A 21,834-nucleotide genomic window follows, 5' to 3' on the forward strand; every position below is an offset into this window, starting at 1 on the left:
TGTGCCTGGTAGCAGGCGGTCTTTCTTTTCTTCCTAGCACGCACAGAGGGACTGCAAGTCTTTCTTCCCTGCTTAGCAGTGGGAGGGACCAGACTACTGCGATATGTGTTTCTTTCCAGAGGTGCACCGGAAGCGCATCAGTGGGGCGCAGCGGGAAGGGGGCTTGCACGCCAAAGTCGAGCAAAAGTCAAACCCATCTGTGCCCATCTAGGCCGCGGACGGCTGTGACAGGGGGAATCTTGTTAGCTGTACACGTCACCTATTAGTGAGTTTGCAAATAACAAGATTGTTAATATCAGCCCATGTACATGGACAAAGTAGATAATGTTACAATACTGATCAACATAGGTGAGTTAGATGATCAATGTTTATTCCACTGTCTTTTGTAAACAAAAACTATGCTGACACTTGTTTCGACCTCATCAGTCTTTTTCAAGACAAATTAATGAATCCACTTGTCAACTACATCCTTGACAAACTGCTCGAACATGAGTCATGTACTTGCTGCTGTTAGGATGCAGAAATCTTGTGATATCATGGCAATAATACAACTGGTTGCAAAAGAGTTAATCTTCAACGTGCATGCCAGACGACGGCAGGGTCGGAAGTAAAACAGACCCAAAATGACTGTTGATATCAGAAACATATCTTGTCAATGAAGGAAACCGCGTCTTATTCAGTGTCAACTTTTTTGGTCCATTTAGATCTTGACCAGTCTGAGGTGTCCTCCTGGCTATGGGAGTGCCTACTGGCCGTGAGGGGCTGGATGAACAGCAATGGGCTGAAACTTAACAGGAACAAGACTGAGATCATGGTGGTGGGTTCTTCCCCTGACTCTGCTTCTTAGTCTTCTTTCTTTTGGCCCATAGCTTTTGGTGTCTTTCCTACCCCAGTGATGGTGGTTACGAATCTGGGCGGTTTACCTCTCTGCCTCACTCTCTAGGTCTGCAAATCTGTGCACTTCTTTCTAGGTGTACTCCGTGGAGTACTACCGTACCCACCTACCCATCTTCGTCCCCGGGTTGTGGCCTCTATCGTTACTAGTCGAGATGCCTTGTATCTGGCTCAGCCTCTTGGTCTAATTCCTCGACTACAACGCCTTCAAAATCTGGCAGCTAGGCTAGCCACCTCTACCTCTTATGGGTCACACATCAGCCCTGTGCTCCATTCCCTTCACTGGCTACAGTACCTAAAAGGATTGAATGTACGTCTCTGTGTCTGGTGCACAAAACATTTTACCATCAGGGTGAGGAATAGCTTCAGGATAAGTTTCAGCTCTATGTGCGGGGTCGAGCCTTTCGTTCCGCAGCCGCACATTTAGTGGCTATCCCCAAATTCCACTGTTTAAGAACTGGTGGTCACGCCTTCTCAGTCTCTGAGGCTAAACTATGGAATAACCTACCCGTTGCTCTCAGGTAGGTTGAGAACTACTTCCATTTTCGCCATCTTTTAAAACCCCTTTCTGCTGATTGTGTCCTCCGCGCCATGATGCCCTTTGTGACCGTGCGCAATACAAATTCTGATAACATAACATGCCTGTCTCACAAAGGTCAAACCAAATAAATATCTTGCAGCTCGCCCTGAGCAGGGTAGAGGGACACAACATTCTGCACCTCCGAATCTTCCCTCAAGAAGGTGCTTCCCCCTCAGAATCAGATGAAACACCCCTGACAGAGTGAGTGCAGCCTTTATGAGGATCTTAAGCTCACGCACAGCCACTTTTTGGTGAACCACACATGCCTTCAAATATGGTGTCCATATGGGACAGCGTGTGCTTCTCTCGAAATCCTTTTGGTACCAAGTGCAAATCGAGCAAATTATCTGTGATAAACTTGAACAATCCGTCATAGCATCAGAGACAACATTCTGCTCCAGCTATACTTTTAGAGTTACGGACATGGCACCTTAGGATACAGCCCATTACTGCATAAAAGATTAAAACCAGACCAATAATTTGATGGTCCACTGTTCACGTGACAAAATGTAAGCCTATGACAGTCCAGAGATAAAAATGCCCCACCTTAAACAACTACTTCACCTTGCGCATGCATGCTGAAGCTGTGTAAAACGAGAGGCAGAGATTTCTCATATGAGGACCAGGCAGTGTCCGCACACCTTTCAACAATGGGAGCGCACACTCTTTTTGACCAAACACAGTCATCTTTTCAGACCCATAATCATTATTTCTATATTGACTAGGCTCACCGACTCAAGCATGCCTGGAAAAAAAAAAACAGACCCAGTGCCATCAACATGCAGATGGCACTGCAGGCCATACCTGCCTCCAGAGAACATCAGCCAGCAATGGGACATACACCATAAAATATAATGTGGATAGGACAGAACTCTATGGAACTCCTAGGAGGCACTATGTATCGGAAAGACAAGATGAAGGCCGAGTACGCCCCCAAATGGGGATACAACTCTGAGAGATTAAGGGTCTAGGTACGCCGGTCCTCGCCTCTCACAGCTGAGCTTTCCTCCAAGTCAATTTACACTTGAGCTGGTGCACTATGCCGCCTGTGTTTACTGTGGAGCTGTTCTGTGTTGTATACTTGAGGATTTGTTTATAAAATGTTAAAACGCGTGCCAATCTAAGGAACCAAGTGGATTAGGCCCTTGGGGCAACCACTATTGTCTTTATTTTCCAGGCTCCCTCTCTCCTCGTGTCTCCTCTATGACCAGCTCTTGGTCCTGTCATCTCTATAAACTGGCTTGCCACCTCCAGATCTTCCTCCCTGTGGCAGCTGTGGATGTTTTATACGTGCCATCTGATTAAGGCCTGTATATAGCGAGGGTTCACACAATCGCATCTTGAATCCATGGAACAACCATGCATAGACTACCTAGTTGATTGTAGTAACATACTGGTACACGTGGTTTACCAATACTACACAAACCTCCAGAGCAGGCCTCAATTGCCTCTCCTGATCTACCTGATGCACCCAATCATATTCATACTTTCATAATCATATCCCAACATCTCCCAATGTTTCATGTCCTTTCTCATCTCCCGTCTTTCTTTCTCTTCCCATTTACCCACTTCTCCCACCGAAAAACGTCTGATTGATTCATTCACCCCTGGCGGAGACACCATGCGTCCCAGCCCAGGCAAGCTTTGGCACCATAACGCCCCTCCAGTGGTGGTGGCATGCGTGGTATAAATGTTCCGTAACATAACAAACAGAACCAAGTCAGTAAGCACGGAGACGCCGTTCATACTGGTCACAAGCGTGCCAATCCCCCTTCAATGCTCTTCAAACTCTGGGACTGCCCTCCAGGTGGAGCGTGAGGCTCTTTAGTAGGTTTGCGTAACTTAATACAACATATAAGCAGATCTGGCATTTAGAGGGCCCTCAGCAGCCAACTTCATTACTTGCCAGCTCAGCTGCGAGGCCGCCCCGCTCACGCCCGAGCATTGTAGCGGCCCCAGACGAAAGAATCAGCTAACGGTAACGTACCTTTTGTTGTGCCTGGTCTCCACCCAATCGGAGCGCGGTAGCTACTCCAAACATCATTTTTCAGATAAACAGATGCACTGTCAAATCGTATTACTGATTTCACACCCCTTCCACTTCCTTGAGCAGAATCGCGCATGCGTGTTTCACTGAATGCATATGAATACCAGATCTATCAGTGAGAACGTCTTAAAGACATAGAAACGCATTAATGTCAATTCAGGGATTCTTAATCAGCATTCACGGAGTGATAGATTCTCTTAAAGCTGTACACATACATTAATGTCGTTCTGGCAATAGCGAATGAAGCAGATAGCATTTTGATCGAAATTTTTGTGCAATTGTATGCATTCAACAACTGATACCCTCCAGAGATACCATCTACTGGATGCTTAATAATTAGACAAGTGCACATTTCAATCCTCCTACACACATATATGTACTGACTGGTGTCATACAAGTGTATACAAGTGGAATTGGGGTGCCACAGCGAGCATATGAACATTTCATAATACTGTCACCTCATCTATGAAACTAAGTCACATTGCTGATCTCATAAGGAACTATGGCGTTTAGCAGTGTTCCTTCTCCCATATTCTTCATGCCTGATGCCAGTGAGCCCACCACACCTTGGAAGAGGTGGATCCGTTTGTTTGAATCCTATGCAGGTGTGGTTTGTGGTCCGAATTGTAGTGCGGAAAAGAGAAAGTCACTATTGCTGCACTGTTTGGGTCCACTGGCCAAGAAAAGTATGAATCATTACCAGAACTCCCAGCTGATGAAGATGTGAATATCAATGAATATGAACGTACAGTCAAAAAAATAGATAAACATTATGAGAAGAAGGTGAGCATCATTTTGGAACGTTATAAGTTTGGCAAGAGGACACAAGAGGAGGGAGAAACTGTCAAGAAATGTATTACTGCTTTAAGGAAACTTGCCAAGACATGTAATTTCAATGATCAACTGGAGGAAAGACTAAGAGACCAGTTTATGTTGGAGTGCAGGAGTGCAAAAGTAAGAGAGAAACTTTGGTCAGAGAACGATCCCCCACTTGATGTTGTACTAAGAGTAGCGAAAGAAGTGGAACACATGGAAGTGTATAAAGGAGTTGGAGAACAAGATGAAATCTGTCCAAATAGAGACTAATAACATGAGAACTGCCAAGGTTTTGTGCAATATTACTGAAGATAATGAATCAATTTACATGGTTAACAATGCTTCAGAAAGAAAGTATCTAGTAGACCACATCAACCACCACAATATGACAGAGGGAAGTACAAAATTAATCAAAAAGGTGGCTTCAATACCTACACCAGGAGAGACAGTTCCAATGAACAAGTCACGTATTCAAGGAAGAGGCATCAAGGGAGATGTTACAGGTGTGACAGCATCAATCATTGGGCCGACGACCTGAGTGCCGAGCGATAAAAATCCTATGCAGCAGATGTAAAGGGAAGGGGCATTATTCCAAGTGCTGCAGATTTCGCAATACGTCCACTAATTGGATAGGGGGAAATTCAGACAGTGATCACAGTGACAGAGAAGAAGGTGAAGAGAGTGTATTTGTTATAACAGATGATGATGCTGAGAAAGTCTTAGAGAGCCCTAAAGCCACTGTTTCAGTTGATGGAATAGAAATGAACATGATGATTGATACGGGTGCGAAATATACATTGATACCGCAGCAACTATGGGATAGAAGAAACATGAGTATTTACACGAAATCGATATCATACCCAGAGCCTATGGTGGTGTAAAGATCGAGACGATAGGTTGGCTCTGGGGAAAGCTAATGTTCAAGGGTAGAAAAGCTAAATGAAAACTCTACATCACCAGTGTAGGCAAAACACCCCTTTTGAGCTGAACTCACCAAAGCAAACTACAAGTGAAAACAGACTATTGCGGAGGAATCCGTTTTTGCAATCGAGAATGATGGAACAAACATAAGCATAATCTCATCGTAAGGAAGTGCGCCACCAATGATGCCATGGAAGCAGTATTCTGTAGTGGGGTCGGATGTCTGCGTGGTTATGTACATGAAATACAGTTAAAACCTAATCATACTCCAGTGGCCCAGAAGTTAAGAAGTGTACCGTTATCGATGCAAGACGAGGTCAAAAAAGAGATCAAGATGATGGAAAGTCAAGGAATCATTGAAGGTATAGATGTCAGCGAATGGGTCTCGCCCTTAGTAGTTCTCAGGAAGACGTCAGGCAAACTTCGAATGCGTGTGGATATGCGGGAGTTGAACAAGTGTGTTGTCCCTGACAGACATCCTCTTCCTAACATACAGGAGTTGATTTACACAGACGCTCCAGGCATCTCACAGCCTTTATTACACCCGATGGGTTATATCCATTTAAGAGGACGCCATTTGGACTGGTGGCTGCGGCATCGGTTTTTCAAAAATGAATGCACAATCTCTTCAAGAGAGTACCAGGAGTAATATGTTTTCAGGATGACATCTTAATATATGCCGACAGTCAAAAGATCCACGATGAAAGATTGAGGTTTGTGTGTAAAAAGTTATATGAAGCTGGAATGACGCTGAGCAAGGACACATGTAAAATCAATTGTTCAGAAATTGAATATTTAGGACACAAGATTTCTGCGGATGGTATATCACCTAAGGCACAATTAGTGAACGCTATAAAAAGGATGCCCAGACCATCTAATAATGAAGAAATACGTACATTCATTGGTATGGCAGAATACTATTCTAAGTTTGTCCGCGATATCGCTGTACACACAGCTCCATTACGTGAAGTGCTCAAGAAAAATGTTTTCGAATGGAATGATGAATGCAAGAAAGTTTGAATTTATTAAAGCTGCAATAGATCCTGCTTTAAAAAATGTCAGTAGCAATAGTAAAACCATCATTACAACCGATGCCAGTAATATTGATCTAGGAGCTGTCATTACACAGGAACATAAAGGCCGAGAGGTAGTAATTGCATTCACATCAAGACTACTCAAAGGGGCTGAGAAATCGTATGCCATCGAAAAAGAGGCTTTGGCGATAAAATGGGTGGCAGAAAAATGTAGGAGCTACATTTGGGGTGGTGAAGTGGAGTTCCGCACAGACCACAAGCCCCTGGTTCATGTCATCATGTCCAAGGGGCTGGACAAGGTGTCCAATCGTATCAGGAGTTGTGTTATGCTCCTTCAGGAATATAATATGCACCATGCATTATGTACCTGGTGTTAAGAATATCACTGCTGACTGCTTCTCTCGACTTACTGATATATCTGAAGTAGTGGATGACGATGACAATATGGAGAATGTTTTGAATAAAGAGGCAGCATCCAGTTCAAGGTTGGAATGGAGTGAAGCTGAAAAGGATGACAAAATACTAGGATGTCTCAAGGAAATAATCAGCAGTCAGAGTCCATGGAGCAAACCAATATTTGAAAAGAAGGACCTTATGGACTATTGGTTTGTTGCTGATGAACTACATATACTAAACAAAGGATAATGAACGACTTCTGGTGGCCCGGATGTGACTTGCAAATAGAGCGTTACATCAGGGATTGTATCCTTTGCAGTAATGGTTAACAGTCTTGTGTGGGTGTGAAACAACCTATGGTGGTGACCGAAATTCCAAGCAAAGTATGGAAAGATCTTGGCATGGATGAGTTAGGCCCTGTGTGTAGTGATGGTGTACAAAAATGTTGCCTAGTGTTAATTGATCTGCTTACTAGATGGGTCGAAGTGTTGATTGCACCCAATATGACAGGGAAAATTGTGGTTGATTTTCTCTCGGATATTTGGGAGCGAAAAAGGTATCCAGGGAGTGTCATGACGGACAAAGGTACCCAATTCAGATCTAAAGAGATGGCGGAGTTTTGCAGTAAGTACTCTATTACACACAAAAGGAGTGCAATTTATCACCCACAGACCAATGGAACAGTAGAACGTTTTAACAAAGTGTTGAAGCAGACTATTAGATTGGCTTGGTCTAATGGGATAAATTGGGAAAAAGCTGTTAAGGAGAGAGTAGTGGCGCATCGGTTCACACCGCATTCCACCACTGGTCTTTCTCCTTTTGAGTTAAGCAGAGGGAGGAAGGCTAACACCAAATTGGCACCTCTATGGTTGGATAACAAAGATAATGGAGTCATAAAGGATTTTGGTGTTGTATGTAATAAGATCAGAAATATCCAGTTGAAGAACAAAGCTACTTATGATGAAAAAAGGCCATGAGCAAGTTTGACAAAGATACAGTGGTGGGAAAAATGGTTAGAGTGAATCTTCCTCCCGCCCTCAGAGAAGGCCCGTGTAGATGGTTGAGACCTATCAAGTTTGTGGAAGCTTTCAAACACTCTGTTAGAACGGAGGATGGAAGGATATGGAATGTGGAGAGAGTTTGGGTATGTGGTGACAGCAAACGCTCATATGTCAGTAGAGGTGAGGATGTTGCTAGGTGTCTGAATGAGACCAGTGAGAGAGAAGTGTATCAAGGAAAGGCATCGAGGGGGAAGAATGTGGAAAAAGATGTTTCTAACAGATCTGAAGTAATTTCCTTGCCAGCTTCCGTCAGAGACACTGCTTGCAAGTCCAAGTGGGGAAGAACATATCGAAGACCAAGACATATGGAGGACTGTTTGAACCGTCATCATTTTCCCACATTTATTAGTTCAGCTTTATATATTTTGTTTTTTTTGTGTGTTACATTATAAAGGAAGGGTGATGTGTAGCATCTGTACTTATATATAGGTACAGCTGTTGTCTGTGCTGTCAACTTTCTGTGCCCTGTAGCGTATCAGAATTTTATTACATCATGGAATCCAAACACGGATTCTATGGTACGACAAGGAGGCTCATATTATGCCAACAATCTTTACTACTGACATAAATAGCAGCAAGAAACATTTTTTGTTTAACAGTAACTTTTTCATTAACAAAGAGAAAAACACAAAGTTCATAGGAACACAGTGAAATAACCCAGTCCTAGATGGGGGCTAGTCAACAGTCCAACATCCAATCAGGATGAACCCACACACATAAATGTCCTTTACTCTAACAGCAACTCCTCTTTCTTTGCTGCTGACGCACAAGATAAGTCCTTTGTTACACGCTCGTCCTTTCTTCATGTGAAGGGGGGGTTTAGCGTTACATTGTTGATTTGGTCCATTGTGTATTAAGATACTTTAGCGTTTGCTAATTCGAACGTTCATTATTTTGTTTCTTGTGGCGGCCGCTCGGCGTGAGGCGTTCTACTCCGACTCAGGCACGCCTCGAGGCGGCCCCTGCCTGCCTCCTGCCCCTCCTCTCCCAACATTATCATCTAACCTCGCCTGCTCGGCGAGGGAGGTGCCACAGTTACGCTGCTCGCGCCTCCTAATCCAGCGTTCATGGTTCACGCCTGCTCGGCGCGTGTGTTTATTTGAATATACTTTCATTCAGCTGGCTTCCGAGCGTTATGAAGGGGTGGCGCAGTCACGCCTCATGTGAAAGAGGCTGTTTTATGAGCACAGCGTTCGCGCCTGCTAGGCGTCGCTTATATATATTCTGCCTCAGGCATTGCATAGTCCCTGTCCGGCGTTGCACACGCGAATTGTGAGGGCAATTCATTCCCTCTGTGTTGTGCCTGCTTATACCCGTTTCACCTGCACCTGCTGGTTGTTTATATGTGTTTGCACACATTCTAACGTTTCCACATAATTTAGGTGGAATTTTTTGTCAGGCCTGCTTGGCCTTCCCTTTAGAGTGAGTGTGAGTGTGTGAGTGTTTCCCCTGGACTTTCTTTTCAATTGATAATGCAGTCTAATAAGGGGACTGATGGGGTTCCTCCTGTAGATGCCAGTACCCAGGTTAGGGTGGCTTCAAATAAAACTGATAAGCCCAGCCAGGATGGTGTAATGAGGGGGTTTGGGGAAGCTTCCGTAATTCCACCCCCTTCAGTCTCAAAGGCGATAAAGGATTCCATGGGTTTGGCTCTGGGGAATTTAAACTCTACCCTCACCTCAGCCTTTGACAGGCTAATTAATAAAATTTCCGATTTTCATCCGGGTCCTATTCAGGGACCTTCGATAGCCCCCAGAAAGTGCACTACAAATAAGCCCAGTTTTAAGTTCCCCCTCTTCCCCGGACTCCCCGTTTAGGACCTTAAAACGTAAGTTTGGTTAGGGAGTGTCCCAGTCTTCCGCCCCTATTAGGGTGACTTCTACCCCGTTATCATCCCCTGAGTCCTCAGAGGATTCAGATTCCCCTCCTAAGAGGAGAAAAAGGAAAGTATCTGCTACGGGAATGTCACAATCTGTTGGAGAACAATTGTTAGATGACAGTGGGGTCCTGTTTTTTTACCCTTCCCTCATTCAGCACCCAAGGTCGGCAGAGTGGCATCCCTCTGAGGCAGTATCCTCTTTCCTTCACCATTGGATTAGGAGGGCTCTCCCCAATGAGGATAGGAGTAAGCTTCATTCAGAATGCCCCCGACCTGTTATCCCGCACAAGGTGGCTGTGACCCCCAGCATTGATCAGTCCATGGTGGCCTTTCTGTCCCAAAGGGGTAAAGATCCTAAGAAGGGTGTGGATGGGGCTCTTAAGATCTGTCAGGATAAACTTTTGGACATATTGGGGCCCTTGACCCAAATTTTCGAAGAGGCGGCTATGCATGAGTTGCAAATTGATGTTGAAGTGCTCAGAGACTGGGTGCAGCACTCCATTTGCCTGCTCGCCAATGCTAATTCCAGTATTTCCAAGGAGAGGCGCAAGGCACTACTAAGACGCATTGATTCCAAACTTCAGTATATGGCGGAGGGGGAGGCTAGTACCAAAACTCAAGGGAACCTTTTTGGAGATAAATTTATAAAATACCTTTCAGCTTACATCCACACATTCACGGCCTTAGACAAGACCCAAACGAATATTAGAAAGGTTTTTGCACCCTGAATTTTTGATAAGGCCGGACGAGGAAGAGTCCGCTCCTTTGGCCGTTCCTCCTTCAGGGGCTCTGCCAGACCTCAGCAATACGCCTCTAGAGGGGCCCATCATTCTTCCTCTGCTTGAGGAGCGCAGACGACCTTCTATCCCCAGAGAGGAAATCAATAGAGGTCGGAGTGGCAGAGGTTCGAGTAGAGCGAGATCCGCTCCAGGTATTGTCTTGTCTCGTAAGTGTTTCTTCCCACAAAGGTTTGGGGGGCAGGTTGGTGCGATTTCTTCATCATTCGAAAATCTCACAGCAGATCCTTGGGTGTTAGACAGTTCGGGGGTTTCAGATAGAGTTCTACTCCCCTCCCTGTCAACTCTTTCCCCCTTCACATCTGGTGTTCAGTCAAGAGAAGCAGAAGTTGGTGGATGCGGAGATCCAAGATCTGGTTTTCAAAGGTGCGGTGGACCCGGCCACTTTCAGGGCTTCTCAATTCCTCAGCACAATCTTTCTGGTCCCGAAGCCCGAGGAGGGATTTCGCCCTGTGATAAATCTCAGAGCCCTCAACTCCTTTGTGGTTTGCATCATTTCAAAATGGAGAGCATTCATCTTCTGAGGGATACACTTCTTCTCGGGGATTGGATGGTCAAGTTGGATCTCAAAGATGCATATCTGGTAGGCCCTGTGTTTCCCCCTCACCAGGAGTTCCTTCAGTTCCATTGGGGGGGGGGGTCGCCTTTGGCAATTCGCCTCTCTCCCATTCGGCCCGTCATCGTGGTGTTTCACCAAACTGATGAAACCAGTGATGGCTTTCCTCAGGTCGAAGGGGATCAGGAGTACAATTTATCTGGACGACATTATTCTCTTAGCTCAGGATCTCTGGGTTCTACAGGGTCAATTGGATCTGACAATCTCCCTGTTGCAGGATCTAGGGTTTGTTCTAAATGCAAAAAAGTCCATATTTTGTCCTACTCAATGTATCCAATTTCTGGGCTTCGATATCGATTCCAAAAAGTGCATCGTTCTTCTCCCAGACTCCAGGCTTTTGAAGATTCGGAAAGAAATCTGCCTCATCCTCAGGCTGGGAATGGCTTCCCTTCGGCAGTTAGCAAGGGTAGTAGGGATGTTATCAGCCTCTATTCAGGCTATTTTTCCAGCACCCCTGCATTACGGGACGCTTCAGCGTCTCAAGGGAAGGCACCTGCGCAGGAGTCTGTCTTATGCGCACAAGGTAAGGCTGGATCCGGAGGCCAGATTGGATCTAATTTGGTGGCTCAAACATATAAATGCCTGGAATGGCAGAGCGATTTTTGGGCCATCTCCGGATGTGGTTCTCGAGTCAGACGCCAGCAGATCCGGTTGGGGGGCCAGAATAGGTCAGATTTCCACAGGGGGGAAATGGTCGGAGCAGGAGAGTCTGCTTCATATAAACTGCCTAGAATTGCTAGCAGGTTCCTTTGCGGTCAAGTGCCTGCTCAAGGATCAGGGGGAATTGCTGTGTCCTCCTTCGGATGGACAACGTGTCAGCGGTTCATTACATCAACCACCTGGGGGGGGGGCCGCTCGAAAGCTCTAGCAGATTTGGCAAAGGAGTTCTGGCATTATTGCCTAGACAGAAACATTCTGCTTCAAGCAGAGTACCTTCCGGGGATAAACAATTCGGTGGCAGATTGGAATTCCCGTTACCTTCAGGACAGCAGCGACTGGATGCTGGATAGGGGTGTATTTGCATTGATTCAGTCTCTTTGGGGTCCCATTCACATGGATCTTTATGCCTCCCGGCTCAATTGTCAAGTTCCTCGGTTTTACAGTTGGAGACCGGACCCTCGGGCTCTGGCCACCGATGCGTTCCTCCAAGATTGGTCAGGTCCTCTTCCCTATGCTTTCCCTCCTTTCGCCATGATAGTCAGGGCTCTGGTACAACTGCGCAGGCAGCGAACTTCCTTGGTAATAGTGACCCCGTTCTGGCCTTCTCAGGTTTGGTTTCCCGCTCTCCTAGAACTGGCAGTGGACTTTCCTCGCCTCTTGCCGTCTCATCCCCAGCTCCTGACGGACCCGTTGGGTCACGCTCACAACCTGGTCCTTCAGGGACATCTTTCCCTTATGGTTTGGAAGATTTCAGCTCTTCCTGATGCTTCAGAGATCTTTCACAGGACTCTATTGGTGTCATCAAGGATTCCTGGACAGCCTCCACCAAGGCAGGATATTCATCAGCATGGAGCCGCTGGGTTAGCTGATGTTTGGTTAGACACCTCAATCCCGTTTTTGCTCCTCCAGTAGACATAGTAAACTTTCTGGTGGAATTGTTTAAGGAAGGTAAAGCCTATCGAACAATTAATGGGTTTAGGTTGGCGATATCGGCTGGCCATGTTCTGGTTAAGGGAGAACCAGTGGGTAACCATTTCATGGTCAGGAAGGCTCTTAAATCGATTAGGGTTAAGGTTCCCCCTAAACCTAGGTATTCAGTTTTGTGGGATGTTAGTAAGGTTCTGAATTTGTTTGTATCGTGGCCTCATAATCAGGAATTATCCCTGCAAACGCTTTTTTCAAAGTTAACAATGCTCTTATGCCTGGTCTCCATTAAGAGAGTATCTGATATTAGAGCGCTGGATGTGGACAATAAGATCTTCTCGCCACAGGGAGTAACCTTTTTTATTACTAGGAGAACTAAATGTATGATTTCTTCTGTTTCATATCCGGCATTTCCTGAAAATATTAAATTATGTGTGGTCCATTGTTTGAAATGTTTTGAAGATAGAACTGTGGATTTTCGTCCCCCAGGTACCTCTCAGCTGCTTATTTCCTATCGTAGGCCTTATAAGGCTGTGTCCTCAGCTACCCTGGCTAGGTGGGTTAGATGGGAGAGTCTGGTATTGACATCTCTTATTTTGGAGCTCATTCCGTTAGGGGCACCATGGCCTCTAAGGCCGCTCTCCTTGGGGGAGGGTTGGAGCAAATCCTTAAAGCAGCTGACTGGTCCAGGGAATCTACTTTTAAGACGTTTTATCATAAACGGATTGATCATGTGGTTTTCAATGTGATGCAAGGGCTTTAAACTTGCATAATATAAGCCTCCTTGTCGTGCCATAGAATACCTAATCCCCCGCACTATCGTGAGTGGGGGTTTAGATTCTATTAAAGACAAGGAGGCGAGCATTATCTCACCCACCCATGTTTTAACATCGGTCTCCTTTTTTCAGCTTCGGGTTGATCACCTTGGGAGATTTCATCGGCAGAGGGTATTCGGAGTCTACGCCTGGATGATACCTGGATTGTTTCTTTGGTTGGACTTGGTTGTGTTATGTTTTACTGTTAAAGCGTCATTGCAGCTTCAGAAGAGGAGTTGCTGTTAGAGTAAAGGACATTTATGGGTGTGGGTTCATCCTGATTGGATGTTGGACTGTTGACTAGCCCCCATCTTGGACTGGGTTATTTCACTGTGTTCCTATGAACTTTGTGTTTTTCTCTTTGTTAATGAAAAAGTTACTGTTAAACCCTAAAAAATGTCTTGCTGCTATTTATGGCAGTAGTAAAGATTGTTGGCATAATACTCGCCTCCTTGTCTTTAATAGAATCTAAACCCCCACTCACGATAGTGCGGGGGATTAGGTATTGAAACGATAACAGCTGTGAGCCGCGGCGGCTCGACGGGCACTGTCTCCCTCCTTCCCATATTTCATTTATCTAAATATATTCAATTAGTAATAAAGAAAGTGTTGTCCCGACTGCCCTGTGTCCTCATCCTTCTCATTCGCGGAATATAAATGTTCCGTAACAGAACCAAGTCAGTAAGCACGGAGACGCCGTTCATACTGGTCACAAGCATGCCAATCCCCCTTAAATGCTCTTCAAACTCTGGGACTGCCCTGCAGGTGGAGCGTGAGGCTCTTTAGTAGGTTCGCGTACTTTAATACAACATATAAGCAGTTCTGGCATTTAGAGGGCCTCAGCAACCAACTTTATTTTTCTCGACCTAAAAAACCTGGACAGCTCTGCAGCTTTAAGTTTCGATTCACTCGTTGCCGAGGCTGAACAGTTGCTGTGACTCTCCAGGCATCGCATTCAACACGTGCTAAAAATAGCCTGGTTGCAAAGTGCAGGTGTCAGGGCTCCAGAAAACACAATTAATGGCCTTGAGGAAAGGGCCGCCTTCCCTCACGCAGAAACTTGCCACTTTGGCCAATTACTCTAAATAGCCATGCAAAAGCACCACGTGTTACGTACCTATTATCGCCCCTTTCATCCGCCTTTATCCCTGGCCAATCCTTCTTGAGATACTGGCTGGCCAGTTTCTGAATCGCCTGAAATGTAAACAAAAAACACAAGTCAAACATTGCAAGGCCGTAAACCGAGGGGCGCGGTGTACTCTGGGAATTAACGCCTCCACTATGCATACAGAATGAATGAGCTTATGTAAAGGAACAGTCCATCACTGTAAGGAATCAAGGATTCAAAATCCGCTGCATTTGAATCAACATGGTTTTCTATTAACCTGTTCATGCTGTGCGAACGCTGCACTCTTGGAGCGCTTTGCGTACTTGTAAAAAGCCATACAAATGCAGCAACTTTGCCAGACAGGGCATTGAAGCACATAAAGTGAGCGGCGCTCGTTTCAGTGCTCAGGGAGGAGTCACTGCCCCAAAAGAATGGCATCTGGCTAACAGCGGAATTTTACTACACAGGTATGTTAACATCCTCCAATAAAAGCATTAACCCAATTACAAAGGCACATAAAATGCTACCTATGCCTTGCCCTTCCTTGTTCCTGCTTAGGCACGCCCTTTACTTCGGCATGACACACTGGACACAGGCCCCGTGAGTGTGGCAGCGTAAGTGCAGAAGGAATAGCAGGAAGTGGCTTATAAGCATACACTGCCATTTACACCATTTAGCTACACAAGACGCTGCACTTTCAGTCCAAACGTCATGCATTCACATCAAAGTCGCAGAGAGAAGACAGGGGACAGCTGAGCTAAAGTCACAGCTCAGAATCCAAGCAGTTCGATTCCGACTCCTAGGGTAAGAAGGCTCCATAAACGTAAGCCGTGGTGGCAGCTAGCGCATTATTAATAGGAGGGGTGCAAATATTTCCCACAAATATGCCAGAGCAACCTAGTGCAGAGAGAAGTCCGAAACAACCAAGGGAGTGTGAAAGTGTGAGGCAGGCCAAAATGGATGAGGCCATGTGGGAGACCCCAGTCAGAGACACAGTTTTGGACCAGGTAGTCAACAGACCCAGTGGGGGTGCGTTGTGTACGCAGACATACTGGGCCCCCCTCTCTGGTAATAACAGGTTACATGGAAAAGTGGAAACACAAGGAAGGCACCAAAATCATAGAGACCAGGAAGAGATTTTATTATAGCAAGTGGAGTAAACGCATTGCCAGCAGGATAAATTAGACACACTGGACTAGCTAGGCACACCCACTGACTTGGAACCCGGGCCCTGGAGAGTACCCTTGGATGCAAGGAGGAAGGGGGGCACCAAGGGCGAAAGGGAAGGGTTGGAGAAGGGGGGGCTGGTAGAGATGGTGAGGGGGAACATGAGAGGAAGACCGGCGCAGACACACACAGGGGGGCAAAGGGGACAGAGAAGCAGAGAGGAACAGGGTGGCACAGAGGCAGGCAAGGGGGGGGCAGAGGCTGAGCGGTCAGGGGAGAGAAGCAGGGGAAGAAGAGAGAGAGGTCTGGAGGCCAACTGGTGGAAAAATAGAGCAGGGAAGGAAGGGAACCAGGGGAGAAGCATAAGGCCCGACTTTACTTTACTTTATGCTTATAACGCGCCGTAAGCCTGCGGGCATCAGGGCACAGGGAGCACAGAGAAGTACCATTTACAGTTTGGATCTCGCATATGTTGGCTGGGCCTATCCTGCACTGGGATAGGGCGCTAAAATGTTTCTAAATTATTGGAATAAGAACGTTTTCAGAGCCTTCCTAAAACTAAAGTAGTTTTCTTGTAGCCTTAGGTTCGCTGGTAGCTCGTTCCAATATTTAGCTGCCTTGACAGGAAATGATCTACCCTTTCCCGTTGCCCGTTTAGCCACTGGTATATTTAGGAGACCCGTGTCTGCCGATCTTAAGCATCTTCGGGGTGCATACCAGGAGAAATGTTTTTTAAAGTAGGCTGGTGCCTCCCCATAAAGGCATCTATGAACGATTGTCATAGCCTTGAAACTAACTCTGTCCTCTATTCTGCGCCAATGTAATTCCTTTCTACCTTCAGATATGTGGTCCCTTTGTTCTTTCTTTTTGATTATGCAAACTGCATCGTTTTGCATTACTTGGCATTTCAACAGCTCTCTATTAGAGGCTCCCAGTAGCAGGGCATTGCCGTAGTCAAGACGGGATAACAGGATTGCTCTTGCAATAGTCGCAGAGTTAGTCTCATTTATAAAAAGGTCCGATTGCTCTCAGAAGGCGCAGGTAGTACAAATTATTTTTGTACAAATAGTTGACCTGGGTCCCTGAGCCTAATGAGGCTTCAACCATCAGACCCAGGGTTTTTACCTTAGATACTACTGGTATAATAGCATCTTTGATATGGAAGGTCTTATATTGGGAATCCAACTTGGACCTGGCCAAGTTTGAACCGAAGACCATTCGTTCGGTTTTTGTGTTATTTAAACACATCCAGTGCCTCTGCATCCAAGTGTCAATGATGTTCTAAACTTCCTCAATCTTTGAGCTATCTACTGCATAGCCTCCTGTTAATTCGAAGATTAGCTGCGTGTCATTGGCGTAATTGGGGAAAAACACGCCGATGTTTTCAAGCAGGGAGCAGAGACTTCTTATATAAAGGTTGATAAGGAGTGGGGACAAACTCGCTCCCTGGGGGACTCCAAACAGTATCGGTGTTGCTTCAGAGAAGTTTTCACCCCAATGTATTCTCGCCTGCCTATCCTTCAAGAAAGAGGCAAGCCAGGCCTGTGCTTTTGACGAGCACCCTACAAGTTTATCCAGGGCTGAGTGTAGCAGTTGGTGGTCTACTAAATCAAACGCAGCGCTGAGATCCGGCAGCATAAGTAACCCGGGCTTGGCTTTCTCTATCAGTTCCAGCATTATGTGTCTGTAGATCCAACATGGCAGACTCTGTACTCTGAGCCGACAGGGGGAAGAGTACCTGCCAGAAGGGCTTCTGCAGCCCCTGCCCACCCAATGTCAGCACACAACACAGCCAGCAGCCAAGGAAAAAAAGAACCCCAGTCCTTTCTCCACAGGTTTAGATAAGGCTGTTGTTTCCCCCCCACTGCAGGGCCGGCCTCTCAAACAAAACAAGTGTTTGTTTGGGCAAGTTTTGACAGAGTAGTTTCCAGGGCCAGCCCCCTCACCCAGGAGTCTGTTTGGCTGTTGCCAGGACACGAAGTGTCGCTCCAAACCCCTCCTGGGTTAGCCACCTCCCCACCCAGGGGCGTTTGTTTGGCTATCGCTAGGACATGTGTGATTCCCAGATCAGGGGAGTTGAGCCCAGAGGTGTGAAAGTTTATTGTAGGATATAGTGAAGGGCAGTTGGGCCCAAAGGGGAGGTTATTTGTTGGAATAGGGAATGTAGGAGGTTCCCAGAACAGGAAGTAGGTTGGTGACTCAGGATAATTACAAGGTGGGCTTTCCAGAACCCCCCCCCCCACCAACTGTCACTGGATCTCTGGAGAGCAGAGTAAAGATTCAGTCCTAGGTGGCAGAACAGGTTTTTCGACAATGGGAGTTTGCAGGCTTACTGTCCAGTGTGCCAGAATCAAGTACAACATATAGTGATCAAGCAATGTGGGACCAAGCACAGTGAATACAGGACAAAATACACACACAGGGCACTTGACAAAAATACACAGCTAACATATGTTGGAATAACCAGGTTACTCACCGTAGTGACCACCTTACTCCTATTCCATAGTCCCCTCTCCTCCATACTTATGGGACATCTCTCCGTCCTGTGTGACGGGACCAGAGCACTTTGTAAAAAGCATCCAAAAAATGCTTTTTCAAAAATGTGTCCTTCCTCTCTTTCTTGCGCGGGGCGCAGCACGCGGCCGTAACCCCGCCCACCGTGCATCGCCCATCAGTCCTTTTCTATCGCCAGGTCAGAGACATATTAGCAATAACAAAGGAATTCAGGCGGCGATCCACCGATAAATTATTGCCTTAGACGCCTGCTTACCGAAAGGGTTACCAAAAGTCACAAACAGTTGCGAAGAATTCCTAAGCTTGGAAGTTCTGTCCAGATAGAACTCGAGAGCCCTTCTGACATCAAGACAATGCAGAACCCTTTCTGCCTCTGAGGTAGGGTTCGGAAAAAAGACCGCAGGGAGATCGACTGATTCAGATGGAATTCAGTTACCACTTTCGGCAGGAAAGCAGGATTCGTCCATAGGACTACCTTATCCTTGTGAAAGACCAAAAAGGGATGCTCCACCGACAAGGCCTGGAGCTCACTCGCCTGCCTCGCTGACGTAACAGCGACCAAAAAGGACACTTTCCAGGATAGGTACTTGAGGTCGACCGTGGCCATTGGTTCAAAAGGCTTGTGGCACAACGCCGTCAGGACTACATTTAGATCCCACGGCGGGTGCGGACTACGAATTGGAGGGTAGAGGCGTGTCAAGGCTGCAAAATGCCTCTTAACCACTGGATTACCCAGGGAGTAAGAACATTGGTCCGTAGAAAGATAAGCGGAGACCGCTGAAAGGTAAGTTCTGCATGACAGAACGTGAACACCCGACTCTGCTAGGAAGGATACGAAGGACAGCACTGTGCCAAAAAAGACATCCTCGGCTAACGATTTAGGCGCGACTGGAGGAGGCCTCTCATGAGCGGAGTAATTCCAGGGGCGCAAGGGAGAGGGTTGTCAAGAGGGCCCTTCCCCACTGGTGTCCACATAAATCAAGGGCGCCGATGACGCAGGAAGCGAGACATTGTGCGGTAGGGGCATCCGAGCGTTCCAGTCATAAACTGGACGTAACGGATGTGCACAAGGAAACCGATGTTCACCTGAAAAACCACTCTCTTCACCTAGGGCCGATGGGGTAGTTGTAAGGGATGTATCCAAAATGGCCGCTGTGGTCTTGGCGGGAACGGCCGCCATTTTGTCGGCACCTGCGGAGAACTGCGACACATGTGGCAGTGAGGCAGGGGTCCCCACAGGTGGGTCAGGGGTCTTCATCTTAGCCTTAACACAAGGAACCTCGGCCAAGCCGGTACTGTGTGGCCTAGGATGTTACTGTGACATGTGAACAGCCAAACTAGCCTTCTAAGGAAGGACCTCAGCACTGCCGGTAACGGAGGGATTACGGTCCAAATTCTCACTCCGTGCCCCCTCAACAGATCTGTAGTCACCACTAGAGCGGGAACGATGAGGAAAACACCTCACTGACAAGACCTTAACAGGCCTCTCAGAACTGTTGGTCACCTTAGCCTCTAAACGAGGGACCTCGGACCCGAGTCCGGTAAAAGCCTCTTTACGACAGGCCTCGAACTTTCGTTCGGTACCAACAGCCTCAACTGAGGCCTCAGGGCGTACCCCAGTGTTTTTAAGGGAAGCTCCAGTCAAGGAGACCTCGAAGAAAGCTGCGTTACCCGATGCCTCAATAGAACTGGGCCCACAAATAGCCCCCACAGGATGGGCCACGGATTGTAATCCGGTGTCAATAGGCCCCTTACGGAGGCCCTCAGAGAAAACTCTGGTACACTTTTTAGGCCTAGAAGGCACCTCACGGAAAGCCCGGGTAATAGAGCTTTTGACGCTCCTCCCGGACTGGGAAGACCCCAGGAAGGAGTCCCCCGGGCCGGGGTGCTCTAAAAAGTAAAGAACTCACCGGGTGTTTCTTCTTCTCGTCGATGAAAGTGCGCCGGGGGAGTACGGTGAAACACCTCCTCCCACCGCTCTAAACGACGTTGAAGCGCCCAGACCGAAAGGGAGTCGCAATAAAAACACGAGTCCCACTGGCGGTCCGGACCCAAAGAGAATGTGGATCTGCCCTAGTGAAGCGTCGCTGCCAAGAAGAACAATTTGGAAAGTCTAGATGAAACGGCATAGGCGGACTACCACGCGACCGCTAAGCCAGAGCAAGAGAGGAGGAAACTGTAAGGAAAAAATCTTCCGAAGATGCAAGTGCGTCCAGTCCCGAACGAGCGGAGAAAAGGACTGAAGGGCGATGCGCTGGGCAGAGCTAAGGAAGGCGGGGTTAGGGCCGTGTGCGGTACCCCACGCAAAAAGAGAGGGAGGACACATTTTTGAAAAATGTGATGCTTTTTACAAAGTGCTCCGGTCCCCTAGCACAGGACAGAGGAATGTCCCATAAGTATGGAGGAAAGGGGACGGGATGTAGGAGTAAATAAAACTGGCCTTTTCTAGGGGTGATGTCATGGAGCTGCTGTTTACATTCCAAAATAAAAAAAATGCAATTACTGTGACCTGCAACACATCCTACCCCTCCATCTCTCATCTAAAAAAAACAACTGTGGGTTACTTCCCAAATAAGCAAAACACCAAGGCGGTGGCTGGAAAGTTTCAAATCATGAATAACAACTGGCACAGCTCTGGACAACCCTCCAAAACCATAATTGTTCAACCTGCCAAGCCACTACAGGAGGTGAAAGAGCATATGCAAAACGGGCTTGGTCACACAGCAAAAGGGGCAGTCCAGCCAAAACTGCTAGGTCACATCCCTTCTGCACTAGACCCCAAGCATCCTCAGATAGGTTTAAGCCTCATTGGGCATCATCACTGTGGAGTAGCCTGGGTCGGTAGGCCAGCAAGCTTTTCTAGGGGTGATGCAGTGGAGCTGCTGCTGCTGTTTACATTTTAAAATAAAAAAACCCTGCAATTACTGTGACCTGCAACACCATCTAACAAAAAATCTTGTGGGTTACCTCCGGAATAAGCAAAACAGAAAGGTGATGGCTGGAAGTTTTCAAATCATTCGTAACCACTTGCACAGCGTTGGGCAACCCTCCAGACCATTGTTTTTCTGGTTGGACTTGTGTTGGTCAGTTGCGGTTTCCAGTCTGTAGCCAGACACTTGGCAGGCACTGGATGTCTGCGCTTTGGGGTTTAGGACTTTTCGAGATGCTCTGTCTGTTTACAGTGTAGCATGAGTGATGTTCAATAGTCGGTTCCAGGTCTTAAAATCGCAGCAGAAATGGCTATGTATACAAAATATCGCTACACAAATGCAGTGGTTTTGCCGCCACAATCATGTAAAGGATGCAGGGGACACTCACGCAACCCCAACTCCCCATAAATGGTATAAGGGGCTACACCTTTACTGGGTCAAACCACAGCATTTTTGCCACGATTTTTTTACCGGCGACATTTTTGCTGCGATTTTATTACCCGATACCCAATAGTCCAGGTTGTTGTGTTGGATGTCTGCTTACATTCACAGTAATTTGGTAATATGGGCCTATACACACTGATATTAACACTACATATGTTGTCCCCTCCCTATTGCCCTGTGGGCGCTTTGAAACAGTATTTGCTTCCTGTATAAGCGCCTAACAAGCGAACA

The 21,834-nt window shown here is 46.8% G+C and overlaps 1 protein-coding gene across 2 annotated transcripts in view; it reads right to left on the bottom strand.

Moving 5' to 3' along the window:
- Positions 1-21,834, bottom strand: part of FCHSD2 (FCH and double SH3 domains 2) — a 1,767,327-nt gene that overhangs the window by 1,125,665 nt on the left and 619,828 nt on the right. For both annotated transcript variants that reach the window (XM_069640094.1, XM_069640093.1), the window contains exon 4: positions 14,558-14,634. In XM_069640094.1, the coding sequence (XP_069496195.1) occupies positions 14,558-14,634 (77 nt within the window). The remainder of the gene's footprint in view (positions 1-14,557; positions 14,635-21,834) is intronic.

The sequence above is a fragment of the Ambystoma mexicanum genome, chromosome 7q (genome assembly GCF_040938575.1).
Source record: "Ambystoma mexicanum isolate Mex_15411 chromosome 7q, UKY_AmexF1_1, whole genome shotgun sequence".
NCBI lineage: Eukaryota > Metazoa > Chordata > Amphibia > Caudata > Ambystomatidae > Ambystoma > Ambystoma mexicanum.